The sequence below is a fragment of the Rhinoderma darwinii genome, chromosome 5 (assembly GCF_050947455.1).
Source record: "Rhinoderma darwinii isolate aRhiDar2 chromosome 5, aRhiDar2.hap1, whole genome shotgun sequence".
Classification (NCBI taxonomy): Eukaryota; Metazoa; Chordata; class Amphibia; order Anura; family Rhinodermatidae; genus Rhinoderma; species Rhinoderma darwinii.
The window spans coordinates 9,221,834-9,235,993 of NC_134691.1; the positions used below are offsets into that span (position 1 = coordinate 9,221,834).

The 14,160-nt window shown below is 38.3% G+C and overlaps 1 protein-coding gene across 1 annotated transcript in view; it reads left to right on the plus strand.

Moving 5' to 3' along the window:
- Nucleotides 1-14,160, plus strand: part of COL22A1 (collagen type XXII alpha 1 chain) — a 229,320-nt gene that overhangs the window by 29,037 nt on the left and 186,123 nt on the right. Inside the window, exons 3-7 of the mRNA XM_075827932.1 lie at nucleotides 4,312-4,435; nucleotides 7,864-8,139; nucleotides 9,445-9,525; nucleotides 11,327-11,440; nucleotides 13,165-13,200. Coding sequence (XP_075684047.1) covers nucleotides 4,312-4,435; nucleotides 7,864-8,139; nucleotides 9,445-9,525; nucleotides 11,327-11,440; nucleotides 13,165-13,200 — 631 coding nt within the window. The remainder of the gene's footprint in view (nucleotides 1-4,311; nucleotides 4,436-7,863; nucleotides 8,140-9,444; nucleotides 9,526-11,326; nucleotides 11,441-13,164; nucleotides 13,201-14,160) is intronic.

The window sequence follows — 14,160 nt, forward strand, 5'->3', positions numbered from 1 at the left end:
CTATTGATGAGTCCTTGGTACATTTTAAAGGGAGGGTTCAATTCCGCCAGTACCTGCCGGGTAAGAGGGCAAGGTATGGCGTGAAGATGTATAAGCTGTGTGAGAGTGCATCAGGGTATACCTACAAATTTAGGATATATGAAGGGAAGGACACCAGTGCTCAGGCCCCAAGAATGACCCCCCTTACTGGGAGTTAATGCAAAAATTGTGTGGGATTTGGTGCACCCACTGCTGGACCAGGGTTACCACCTCTACCTGGTTAATTTTTATACCAGCGTCCCACTCTTCAACTGCCTCGCTTCCAGAAGTCCTGCGGCATGCGGCACTGCTAGAAGAAATCTGAGAGGCCTCCCTAAGACTCTGCTTGGGCAAACAAGAAGGGGTGAGAGCAGGGCACATTCTAGCAGCAACATATTGTGTGTCAAGTACAAGACAAGAGATATGTCACACCAGTACCCATGTACCTGTACGAGGTACTAGTACAGAGACCCCCACACCAGACTGCATCCTGGACTGCAATAGGTACATGGGAGGGGTGGACTTGTCAGATCAAGTCCTGAAGCCCTACAGTGCCATGTGGTGTGGTATAAGAAGCTGGCCGGGCACATCATACAGATGGCATTGTACAATGTGTACGTGCTACATCGATGTACAGGCCAGACAGGAACTTTCCTGGAATTTCAAGAGGTGATTATCAAGAACCTAATCTTTAGGGACCAAGAAGGGGGACACCCAGTACTTCTGGAAGCAGGGCCACACGCATCGTACCAGGGCAACACTTTCCAGGAGAAGTTCCCCAAACTGGCAAGAAGGGAAAAAGTCAAGAGGTGCAAAGTCTGCTATAAGAGGGGGATAAGGGAGGACACAATATACCAATGTGACGCGTGTCCCGAAAAACCAGAGCTCTGTATAAAAGTGTTTTAAAATGTATCATACATCCCTTGGTTTATAATTTACCCCAATTTTACTTACCCTGATGCACTCCACACAGCTTATCCCCCCTCGTCTTTCCCCTCTGGGCCCTGCTGTGTGCCCAGGCAGCTGATAACAGCCACATGTAGGGTATTGCCATACCCGGGAGAACCCACATTACAGTTTATGGGGTGTATGTCTCCGGTCAAAATGCTCACTACACCTCTAGATGAATGCCTTAAGGGTGTAGTTTTTAAAACGGGGTCACTTCTTTCGAGTTTCAACTGTACTGGTACCTCAAGGGCTTCTGCATACATGACTTCGCACCAGAAAATCCCCAGTAGGCCAAAGGGTGGTCCTTTCGTTCTGAGCCCTCCCATGGGCCCAAACGGCAGTTTATCACCACAAATGGGGTATTGCTGCACTCAGGACAAATTGCGCAACAGAATGGGGTATTTTATTTCTTGTGAGAATAAGAAATTTTCAGCCAAAACTACATATTATTGGAAAAAATATATATTTTTTTAATTCCCAGCCCAATTCAAATAAGTTCTGTGAAGAAACTATGGTGTCCAAATGGTCACATTACCCATAAATGAATTCCTTGAGGTGTGCAGTTTCCAAAATGGGGTCACTTCTGGTGGGTTTCTATTGATTTGATACCTCTGGGGTTCTGCAAATGCGACATGGCACCCGAAAACCAATCCAGCAAAATCTGCACTCCAAAGAACACACAGCGCTCCTTCCCTTCTGAGGCCTCCCATGGGCCTAAACGGCAGTTTATCGCCACAAATGGGGTATTGCCGCACTCAGGACAAATTGGGCAACAAAATGGGGTATTTTATTTCTTGTGAGAATAAGAAATTTTCAGCCAAAACTACACATTATTGGAAAAAATTTATTTTGTTTTAATTCCCAGCCCAATTCAAATAAGTTCTGTGAAAAAACTATGGGGTCAAAATGGTCACAACACCCATAAATGAATTCCTTGAGGGGTGTAGTTTCCAAAATGGGGTCACTTCTGGTGGGTTTCCATTGCTTTGATACCTCTGGGGCTCTGCAAATGCGACATGGCACCCGAAAACCAATCCAGCAAAATCTGGACTCCAAAGAACAAATAGCGCTCCTTTCCTTCTGAACCCTCCCATCGGCCCAAACAGCAGTTTATCAACACAAATGGGGTATTGCCGCACTCTGGACAAATTGGGCAACAAAATGTAGTATTTTATTTTTAGTGAAAATAAGAATTTTTGAGCTAAAACGACATATTATTGGAAAAATTTTTTTTTTTTTAAATTCCCAGCCCAATTCAAATAAGTTCTGTGAAGAAGCTCTGGTGTCTAAATGGTCACATTACCCATAAATGAATTCCTTGAGGGGTGCAGTTTCCAAAATGGGGTCACTTCTGGTGGGTTTCTATTGATTTGATACCTCTGGGGTTCTGCAAATTCGACATGGCACCCGAAAACCAATCCAGCAAAATCTGCACTCCAAAGAACACACAGCGCTCCTTCCCTTCTGAGGCCTCCCATGTCCTAAACGGCAGTTTATCGCCACAAGTGGGTTATTGCTGCACTCAGGAGAAATTGGGCAACAAAATTGGGTATTTTGTTCCCTGTGAAAATAAGAAATTTTGATAAAAAATGACATCTTATTGGAAAAAAATGAGATTTTTTTCATTTCACTGCCCAATTCAAATAGGTGCTGTGAAAAAACTGTGCTGTCAAAATTGTAACGACAACCATATTTGAATTCCTTGAGGGGTGTAGTTTCCAAAATGGGGTCACTTCTGGTGGGTTTCCATTGCTTTGATACCTCTGGGGCTCTGCAAATGCGACATGGCACCCGAAAACCAAACCAGCAAAATCTGCACTCCAAAGAACACACAGTGCTCCTTCCCTTCTGAGGCCTCCCATGGGCCCAAACGGCAGTTTATCACCACAAATGGGGTATTGCCGCACTAAGGACAAATTGGGCAACAAAATGGGGTATTTTGTTCCCTGTGAAAATAAGAAATTTTGATCACAAATGACATCTTATTGGAAAAAATGAAATTTTTTTAATTTCACAGCCCAATTCAAATAGGTGCTGTGAAAAAACTGTGCGGTCAAAATGGTAACAACAACCATAAATGAATTCCTTGAGGGGTGCAGTTTCCAAAATGGGGTTACTATTGGGGGATTCCCACTGTTTTGACACCTCAACACCTCTTCAAACCTGGCATGCTGCCTAAAATATATTCTAATAAAAAAGAGGACTCAAAATGCACAAGGTGCTTCTTTGCTTCTAGGGCTTGTGTTTTAGTCCACGAGCGCACTAGAGCCACATGTGGGACATTTCTAAAAACTGCAGAATCTGGACAATACATATTTAGTAGTGTTTCTCTGGTAAAACCTTCTGTGTTACAGAAAAAAATTTGAATAAAATTGAAATTCAGCAAGTAAATTGAAATTTGCAAATTTCACCTCCACTTTGCTTTAATTCTTGTGAAATGCCTGAAGGGTTAAAAACTTTCTAAATGCTGTTTTGAATACTTTGAGGGGTCTAGTTTTTAAAATGAGGTGTTTTATCAGGGTTTCTAATACATAGGCCCCTCAAAGCCACTTCAGAACTCAAGAGGTACCTTAAAAAAAGGCTTTTTAATTGCTGTTTATGTTCTAAGCCTTGTAACGTCCAAGAAAAATAAAAGAATGTTCAAAAAACGATGCCAATCTAAAGTAGACTTATGGGAAATGTGAACTAGTAATTATTTTGGGTGGTATAACCGTCTGTTTTACAAGCAGATGGATTTAAATTCTGAAAAATGCTATTTTTTCAAAATGTTCTCTACATTTTGCAATTTTTCACCAATAAACACTGAATATATCGACCAAATTTTACCACGAACATGAAGCCCAATGTGTCACGAGAAAACAATCTCAGAATCGCTTGGATAGGTTTAAGCATTCCGACGTTATTACCACATCAAGTGAAATATGTCAGATTTGAAAAATGGGCTCTGAGCCTTAAGGCCAAAACTAGGCTGCGTCCTTAAGGGGTTAATAAATTGACCACCATCATAATATCTCTTTCCCTGATAAGGGCCGATTTTATAGGAAGTCAATTAACACATCAGTAAGTTTTTGTAGTGTGGGAGGAAACTCAGGCAAACACAGGAAAAACATACAAACTCCATACAGATGTTGCTCTTGGTCGGATTCGAACCCAGGACGAGAACAAAGAAGCATTGACTTCAAGAAAATAGACTCCTAGTGGGCAACTTCCTATTCTGAGTGACTGAATATTTGCTTGTATATAAAAGGAATATCACTACATTTTATATAAAATTTTGAATTAATATGTTTGAAGAAATATTTTAGGTATATGTATATATATATATATATTTTTTTTTTTACACAGGGATATATTTCCACAAGGATTGCCAGATGAATATGCATTTGTAACCACATTCAGATTCAGAAAAGCCTCTAGGAGGGAAGATTGGTACATTTGGCAAATTATTGACAAGTACGGGATCCCGCAGGTATTTTCTGATGCATTATAATTTATTCGTTTATAAAGGCAATTTGATTTACCCCCAGCCCAAAAGTGCTATAGGTGCAGGGGGTCCTAGGGGTCCCAAGTGATTGACCATCAATTAAAAATCAACGAAAACACCATTAACCTGTTGCCGACACAGGACGAAAATGCTCGTCCTGAGCGGCGGTTGCTTGGCGCATTAGGACGAGCATTCTCGTCCTGTGCGACAGCCGTCTGTGCGCGCGATCGAGAGTAATACCATCCTCTGACAGCGGAGAGACGAGAAACCTCCTCTCTCCGCCGTTAAACCCTTGAATGGCGTGATAAAATCTGATTGCGTCGTTCAAGGAGAGGGGACTGCACTTTGATTGCGTCACAGAAAATAACTGTGACGCGATCAAAGCCCATTACTTGTACGGCCAGACAGCCCAGGGTCCATTGAAGGACCCCAGGGCTGTCTGAACATATTTCCTGTTAGGGAATACATTTTTTTTATAATAAATAAACTTTTTAAAATATAAGACCCAAAACTTGAAATAATATAGACATATTTGGTATCACCACGACCGTAACAACCTAAACAACAAATGTATAACATTATTTATGATGATTGGTGTATGGTGTAAAAAAATAAATATTAAAACTGCTGCGGAACTGCTTTTTTTCTTCATTTTCGCCAAAATAAAAATGTATATGAATTAAACGATAATGTATTTGTACCAAAAAATGGTACCTACATAAAGTACAACTCGTTCCGCAAAAAACAAAGTCTCATACAACTATGTCGTACAAAAAATACAAAAGTTATGAGCGTCGGGATGCAAAGAGGGAAATATAAAAAAAAATAATAAGGGGTTAAATGACAACATTCTGACTGTCTGCAGTTGCCACTAGGGGGAGCTCACTGCATTGGATTAATACAGTAACATTGAATTTAATGAAAAATCTGTATGCAGTATGCTCCCCCTAGTGTTTTTTTTATACACACAAGAAACAGAGTATAAAGCCAGGTATATATAAAAAAAATAGCAAATTTTATTAAATACATACAAGAACAAACATATTAAAAAGGTACATGAGTGGAAAGACTCTATATAATGTAAACACAGGTAAATAGGTTAGCCAGGTATATAATGGATAATATATTATAGTCCCTATGTTGGGGATATATGAATTGGGCAATGTATTATCAAATGCAGCGTTTGTTCCTTGTGTATAGACTATTTAATTGTTTACATGAGTGTCCAAAGGGTAATTTCTACAACATGGAAAATACTCCTAACATAGGTAGTTCAGATAAACCTTACCCATATCAGTAGTCTCTGGTGGACTGGATACCTGTGTGTTGAACCCCAACGCGCGTTTCGCGATATGTATAAGGTGCCCGTAGTTATGTATATTCCCTACTTGTTAGAAGGGTCCTTAAAATGAGCTGAAAACAAATGATCCTCCTGCTGAGACCTCCAGCGATCAGCTGTAATCTGTGGCGAAACCTGTCAGTAAGTGTTCAATTTTCCTGCAGCGCCACCACAGGAGAAATAAAGTATTACAAAGTGTCGCTAATTCCATATTATTTTTTTTTAACGAACAAAAATAAGTGGATAAGGGATTTGGATTCAATTAATGAATCTCTATTGGAATCGATTCACAGTCATTTGGATTATGTTTCACATAATATGGTACGTAGATTTTCTCACTATATGGTAATAAATAGATTACATTACACGCCCAAAAAATTAGTTAACTTGGGATTTAGATCCATTAATATCTGTCCAAAGTGTGACTCTATGGGAGCAGATTTGATTCACTTACTTTGGAGATTCCCAAAGTTACACCGATATTGGAATCAGGTATTAAAATATGTTGAAGGGATCACACGTTTTGAGACAGATTATGATGAAAGTTTGATTTTGCTGGGTGACTCCACTGGAGTTGATACTTTGATAATAAAATACAGGTAATACTAACTTTTCAATGACTGTTCTTGGCACGTTTAGAAATACTTAAAAAAAGATTTACAAGACAATACTTTATGAAAATGTTTACTATGCCGAGGAGGCTAGAAGTAGTTATATCAAATCTAAATGGCAACCATGTATTGAAACCTTGGAACAAACTGACAGAAGCGATGTCCTAGAGATGAAAGAAACTTCTTGTATTTATATATGAATTTATTTATTTTATTTTTTATTTATTTTTTGTTTATTTTTTATTTTTTTATTTTCCGGTTAAGGGGGTGGGCTTTTGGCTTTAAAAATAACTGAGATTTAGGTCAATTATATAGGTAGCAATAATAATTATATGGCTCTGTTTTGGATAAAATCAAATAATAAACTGTAAAAACAAGTATTCGGTCCTGTTCACATCAGCATTGCCCTTCCGCTGAGGGGTTCCGTTTGAGTTTTCTGTTGGGTTAAACCCTCAACGGAAAGGCAAACGGAAACCTTAGCTTCCGTTTGCATCACCATTGATCTCAATGGTGATGGAAACTTTGCTAATGGTTTCCATATGTCACCGTTGTGAACGGGTTCCGTTTTGACAAAATCAATAGCGCAGTCGACTACGGTATTAATTCCGTCAAAACGACGGAACCCTTACACAACGGTGACAAACGGAAAACATTTTCACCGGATCCGTCACCATTGAAATCAACGGTGATGCAAACGGAAACCTATGGTTTCCGTTCGTTTCAGTTTGGACTACGTTCATGGGTTCCCTTGACGGAAAGGTCCGACGTAACCCATGAACGGAGTCCCGACGCAGATGTGAACGAAGTCTTACCCAGTTAGCAACCTCTGGGGTCCAAAATGGTCCCTTTACTTTAAACACTAACTACAACGGTACTATCGTCCTCAAAGAGCGACCCCACTATCAGGAGCCTCCTAGTAACCCTGAGCGATCCCTTTTAGAAGCTATGGAATATCAGGATGACCACTGGGCAGCCGCTGACGGGCAGTGCAAGTAGAATGGTACCTGAAAAGTAAAAGGGAGACCAGAAAGCACTCTATAAATTCAGTAGGACAAAAGTAAAAGGGAAACCAGAACATACATAATAATCCAATAGGAATAATATCCACTCCACAATAACCCAAGAAGATACCGAGTTCAAACAAAGAAACTAAAGTGACAAGCAAAGATAATCCCATTACTGATGGATATAGATAAACGTAGTGTTATGTGGGGTCTGAACGCACAGAACAACACCGACAAATCCCGACCCTGCACAGTCGACAGCCCAAAGCTTTATAGGACTTTCTGAGGCTGTTAGTTTGGGTCATTAGACCCGCTATAGGGCCGGTACTTGCAGCTGTTGTATGGAAGCTGAAATTCCAAACTAGATAACCCCTCAACAATGATAATAATTATAATTGGTGTTATTTTTGGAACCATGAACCTGCAGAGAGTCGTCACCATCTCATTTATGACTCACAGGTGTCGCTGAGATTGGACGGAGAAAACAAAGCCTTGGAGTACAGCTCGGTGGGAGTCACTAAGGACGCCGTCAAAGCCAGTTTCCGTGGTGGCCAAGTCGGTGAACTGTTTGATCGTAACTGGCATAAGATTGCTCTGAGCGTGCAGGCAAAGACCGTGACCTTGTACATCGACTGCAAGATGGTCATGACTTTACCCATTGAGGAGCGAGAAAATATCGACATCCAGGGAAAGACTGTGATTGGCAAACGTCTCTATGACAGCGTTCCTGTGGATGTGAGTTCATTTATCCGTGAAGAAAAGAAAATCACACCTCGTGTCTTTCTTTATATAGTATTGTCGGGATAGAAAGAGGATAGATAAATAGATATGAAATATATAGATACAGACAGACAGACAGACAGACAGACAGACAGACAGACAGACAGACAGACAGACAGATAGATAGATAGATAGATAGATAGATAGATAGATAGATAGATAGATAGATAGATAGATAGATATGAGATAGATGGATAGATAGATAGATAGATAGATAGATAGATAGATAGATAGATAGATAGATAGATAGATAGATAGATAGAGAGATAGATATGAGATAGATAGATAGATAGATAGATAGATAGATAGATAGATAGATAGATAGATAGATAGATAGATAGATAGATAGATAGATAGATAGATATGAGATAGATAGATATGAGATAGATAGATAGATAGATGATAGATAGATAGATAGATAGATAGATAGATAGATAGATAGATAGATAGATAGATAGATAGATAGATAGATAGATAGATAGATAGATAGATAGATAGATAGATAGATAGATAGATACGTGATAGATAGATAGATAGATAGATAGATAGATAGATAGATAGATAGATATGAGATAGATGGATAGATAGATAGATAGATAGATAGATAGATAGATAGATAGATAGATAGATAGATAGATAGATAGATAGATAGATAGATAGATAGATAGAGAGATAGATATGAGATAGATAGATAGATAGATAGATAGATAGATAGATAGATAGATAGATAGATAGATAGATAGATAGATAGATAGATAGATAGATAGATAGATAGATAGATAGATAGATATGAGATAGATAGATATGAGATAGATAGATAGATAGATGATAGATAGATAGATAGATAGATAGATAGATAGATAGATAGATAGATAGATAGATAGATAGATAGATAGATAGATAGATAGATAGATAGATAGATACGTGATAGATAGATAGATAGATAGATAGATAGATAGATAGATAGATAGATAGATAGATAGATAGATAGATAGATAGATAGATAGATAGATGATAGACAGATAGATAGATAGATAGATAGATAGATAGATAGATAGATAGATAGATAGATAGATAGATAGATAGATAGATGATAGATAGATAGATAGATACTGTGTACAATTTATAAAAGTTTCAAATAAGTTATGATAAATGACAATCTTAGCTCGAGTACATTAACAATGTCAGCTCTGCTTCATCAGTGATTTTTTTTCCTCTTTGTATTCTTTATGCTTTGACTTTACGTTGTTTGTTTTTCAGTTTGATCTTCAGCGCCTGGTTATATACTGTGACTCGCGGCACGCTGATCTCGAGACCTGCTGTGATATTCCCAGTGGTCCTGTAAGATATTGTATTTGTATTTCATGGGATAATGATACGCTAGGAGTACAGCAGTTCTATTATAGAATGCCATATAGAAACATAACCTGTAAAAGGGAATATTTACGGCAAAATGAAGACTCCACAATAAACTGGCGTTATTAATGTTTTCTGATGCTCCAGCTTACATGAAAAGCGGTGATATTGTTGAACTCAAAGTGCCCCCACAGCTTCAGCAGCAATGTATGGATATAAGAATCTGGTGCTCCTTTCTATATTACAGAGCCCTGTTCATCTGTTTCTTCCCTCACACATATTTGTAAAAATCTTTGCTGTCCGTTTCCACCACTAGGGGGCCGATCTGTCTCCCACCGTATACAGCCACTATTGACCTATATTAGGGAACTCACAAGATAGCGAAACCTCTCTGCCACAATCAGTTTGGCACTGACTAAATACAGAGGCCGGACTAGTCACCATTGAGCGACAGGTTGTGCTGCACAGGATGTCAGACAGAGACATGGTGTAGGTCAGGATAGCCAAGGGCAATACCAGGGAGAAAGTTCAGATCAGGAAGAAATGCCATGGAGGATTCGAGATGTAGTCGTAGTCAGAAGATAGAGGCGTGGTCAATAACAGAGAACACAGTAAGGAAGGTGCCGGGTGTAAATATAAAGGCTTCATAGGGGCAAAATGTCTGGATGTAGGAAAGGAATCAAAAGACATAAGGACATGGATCAAAGGATATATTGTCAGGGAGAACTAACAGTTATTGTGAGCAATGTCCCTTTAAATTTGCCTCTCGTGGTGATGTCAGTGGACTGCACCAGTTGCATGTTAACTGGACACAGGTGTAAAGCGTAGAGCACAGGAGCAGCAGGAAACCATCAGGGAGCAGGGTGTGGTGATGGAGCACTAACGGGATCAGTGACAGAGACACGCAGGATCCACCTGTTACTCATCACATCTAAGGCTTCGTTCACATCTGCGCTAGGGACCCATTGCGACGTTCCGTCTGAGCTTTCCGTCGGAACGGGACCCTGACTCACACAAACCAAAGGTTTCCGTTTCCATCACCATTGATTTCAATGGTGACGTATCCGGTGCCAATGATTTCCGTTTGTCTCCGTTGTGCAAGGGTTCCGTCGTTTTGACTGAATCAATAGCGCAGTCGACTATGCTATTGATTTCCGTTTGTATCAGTCAGAGTCCCGTTCTGACGGAAATCTCCGACGGAACGTCAGAACGGGACCCTAGCGCAGATGTGAACGAAGCCTTAGTTATGAACTTAGATGTGATCGATAACAGGTGGAGACATGGTCAGAGACATGCAGGACCCGCTAACACTGAACCTGTCAGACCCGCTGACCTGATGGATACAGGTGCAAATATTTCTAAACTTGCACAAAATACACAGATAGACATATTTATAAAATAATAAAAACATACAAAAAATTACATAGCCTTTAAAAATAAATGTGACAAAATATAAAACAATAAATAATAGACAAAATATAAAACAGCTAAATGAGCTAATCATTCCCATGGTGAAAAAGTGCTAGGCAGCTGCCAGTCAGCCCTGGCACCACTTATATTGGGGAAGAAATAGAATTGGATTGGCTGAAATCCCACCTGTCCTATTCCTGTTTACCCCAATGACAAACGTTGAGGCAGATGGTCTGCCAGTCAGCCTCAGGTATTGTTATTTAAAGTTTGGGGAAATGGTAATTGGCTGACAGAAACAGTCAATGACTCCAAAAAATATGCAAAAAATCCAACTTGAGTGATTTATTTTTACGGCATCTATTTCTTTTCCTTCTAGTGTGTGGTCACTATAGTCACCGAGCCTCCGCCTGTCACAACCACCCCTACCCCGGCGGAACAGAGGGGCACTGAAAATACCCTCAACTGCTCACACTGTCCATTTGGAGAGAAGGTATGTTACCTCAAATATACTGTGTGATTATCCTACACTATATGTTTCTATATGAGACGTGGGATATAGAATAATTTGATTAAAGGGTTCTCCATCCAAATTTTTTCCCACAAAAATAAGATTAATGTGGCAATAATTGATGGAGAACGGCAAGCCTTCAGTCCTGCCAACCTTTCTTTGCCCTCAGCTCAGACCTGAGTAATCTGAGACAGACCGGTTGCTAAGGACATCTGGCCTGACAACTCTATTGAAAAGACTGTGGTTGCTAGGCAGTGTAACCAGATTGTATCACATGACTCGAAGGTTCCGCTCAAAGCTGGCTTTGCTGTGTGTTGTCAATTAAGATGGGGAACGAGCGTGTCAGGGATCTCACCAGCTCAGGCTAACAATATTCAACAGATTTTTCTAAAAATAATACAGATTAAAGTCAATGAGTTCCATCGGCCGCCGGTGGTGTCCGCCGTACAATGGAAACACCGCTTCTGGTATTTTTGTTCTTCTGCTCCTCTGACGGAGCAGAACAAAAGAAAGGCCAACACCCAAGTGTGAACTGGGCTTTAAAGTGGTTCTCCAATTTGTAAAAATATTTTTTATTAAAAGGGTCCCTTTACATTAAACTGATCACAAAGTGTCCACCTGCTGGGCCCCGAGCGATTAATCTGTAAGGGAATTTGGTGATAAGAGTTACGTTTCCCTGCAGCACCACCACAGGAGAAATGAAGTATTACACAGTGTCCATTCAATGTGTAATACAGGACAGGTCCTCCAGAGAGATACGCTTATTATAACCGCTCTCCACTCTGCCCAAGAGATGAGGATCCTGAACAGAGGACCCCCCTCTATTAACTCAGAATTCCCTAATAGGGTGTATGACTATGGGTTTTCATAACTAGTAATTGTCATTGAATTCAATGGTCCACAGAGGGAGATACAATTGGGGGCATATATTAGGACTGGCGTTTCAAACGCCAATCTTAAAATAGTGTACGATGATGGTAAATGCGCAAAATAAAATAAGTGGTGCACACCTCTTAATACATTTGGCACATTTTTGGCGGTCTGTGCGATAGAAATGCAAATCTATGCCCGCTATGATCAGGTGTAAATTTGTACTGTAACTAAGATCTGATATTTCTGTGAAGGGCCCGCCCCTTCCACTAAACTCCACCCCCTTTTCTTTCAACTTTTGGAAAGTGGCAAGAAAAGCAAAAAGTAGCAAATTTTAGAGTAACTATGGCGTGCACCAAAATTTGCAACTTTTTAAAGCCACGAAAATTGGCGTAAACTTCTTGATATAGTCCCCCTATTGTGTGTGGCCCGTCTCTGTTCTGGCTAATAGATGAGGATCCTAAAAAACACCTCCCTCTATTAGATCACTAATAGAGCACATGGAAGTTTCTTATACCAGACAACCCCTTTAAGGAATAATATATAATCATTAAAGCTTTGATATTCTCTAAATAATCGAGACATTGCAGAATGATTATGTGGTCGCATCATGGACACAGATGACAGAAGCGTTCGTCATTGTACTTTGTTAATAAAGCGATGAATCGGTGGAAGGAAATCCAACCATGTTCGCAGGACCTTACGTAAAACATACGCAATTGATGAGGTTTATAATTGACAAGTTCGTACATCTTTATACAGAATGTTCAGTGCGGATCTAATCTCCATCTCAGAGACAAGTTTATTGTACTAAATAGTGTTTTCTTTGTATTTAGGGGGATATCGGCCTTCCAGGTCCAATGGGACCCAAGGTGAGTAGAACCATTAGATATAGAGTCGAATTCCTTTACTTCTGTGGTTTGCATTACCTGATATTCCACAAATGATGGCACCAAACGTCCTTACCTAAAACTTCTGAAAACGGAAAATCCAGTTTGTGTACAAAAACAGTGGATGAAGGTATTATGGGATCGGGGAATGATAACATTTGGTTGCATCATTTGAGCTTGACCTGTGCAGAATTTTTGCCACCATATTGGTGTTTTTTTTATTGTGACAGAGGAATATTTGGACCCCATCAGGCACCAATGTCTATGTGCAACTGCTACCTCTGTACCCCCTAAAGCTGCACCTCTGTTTGCCCAAGGAATTTTTTTTGTAAAATTATTATTATTATTATCAATACAAAAAAAATAATAATAATGATAATAATAACGATGATAATAATAATAATGATAATAATAATAATAATAATATAATAGTAGTAATAATAATAATAATAATAATAGTAATAATAATAATAATAATAATAATGATAATAATAATATAATAGTAATAATAATAATATAATAGTAATAATAATAATAGTAATAATAATAATAATAATAATAATAATGATAATAATAATAATGATAATAATAATAATATAATAATAATAATAATAATAATAATAATAATATAATAATAATAATATAATATAATAGTAATAATAATAATAATAATAATAATAATAATAATAATATAATAGTAATAATAATAATAATAATAGTAATAATAATAATGATAATAATAATAATAATAATAATAATAGTAATAATAATAATAATAATAATAATAATAATGATAATAATAATAATAATAATGATAATAATATAATAGTAATAATAATAATAATAATAATAATAATAATATAATAGTAATAATAATAATAATAATAATAGTAATAATAATAATGATAATAATAATAATAATAATAATAATAATAATAATAA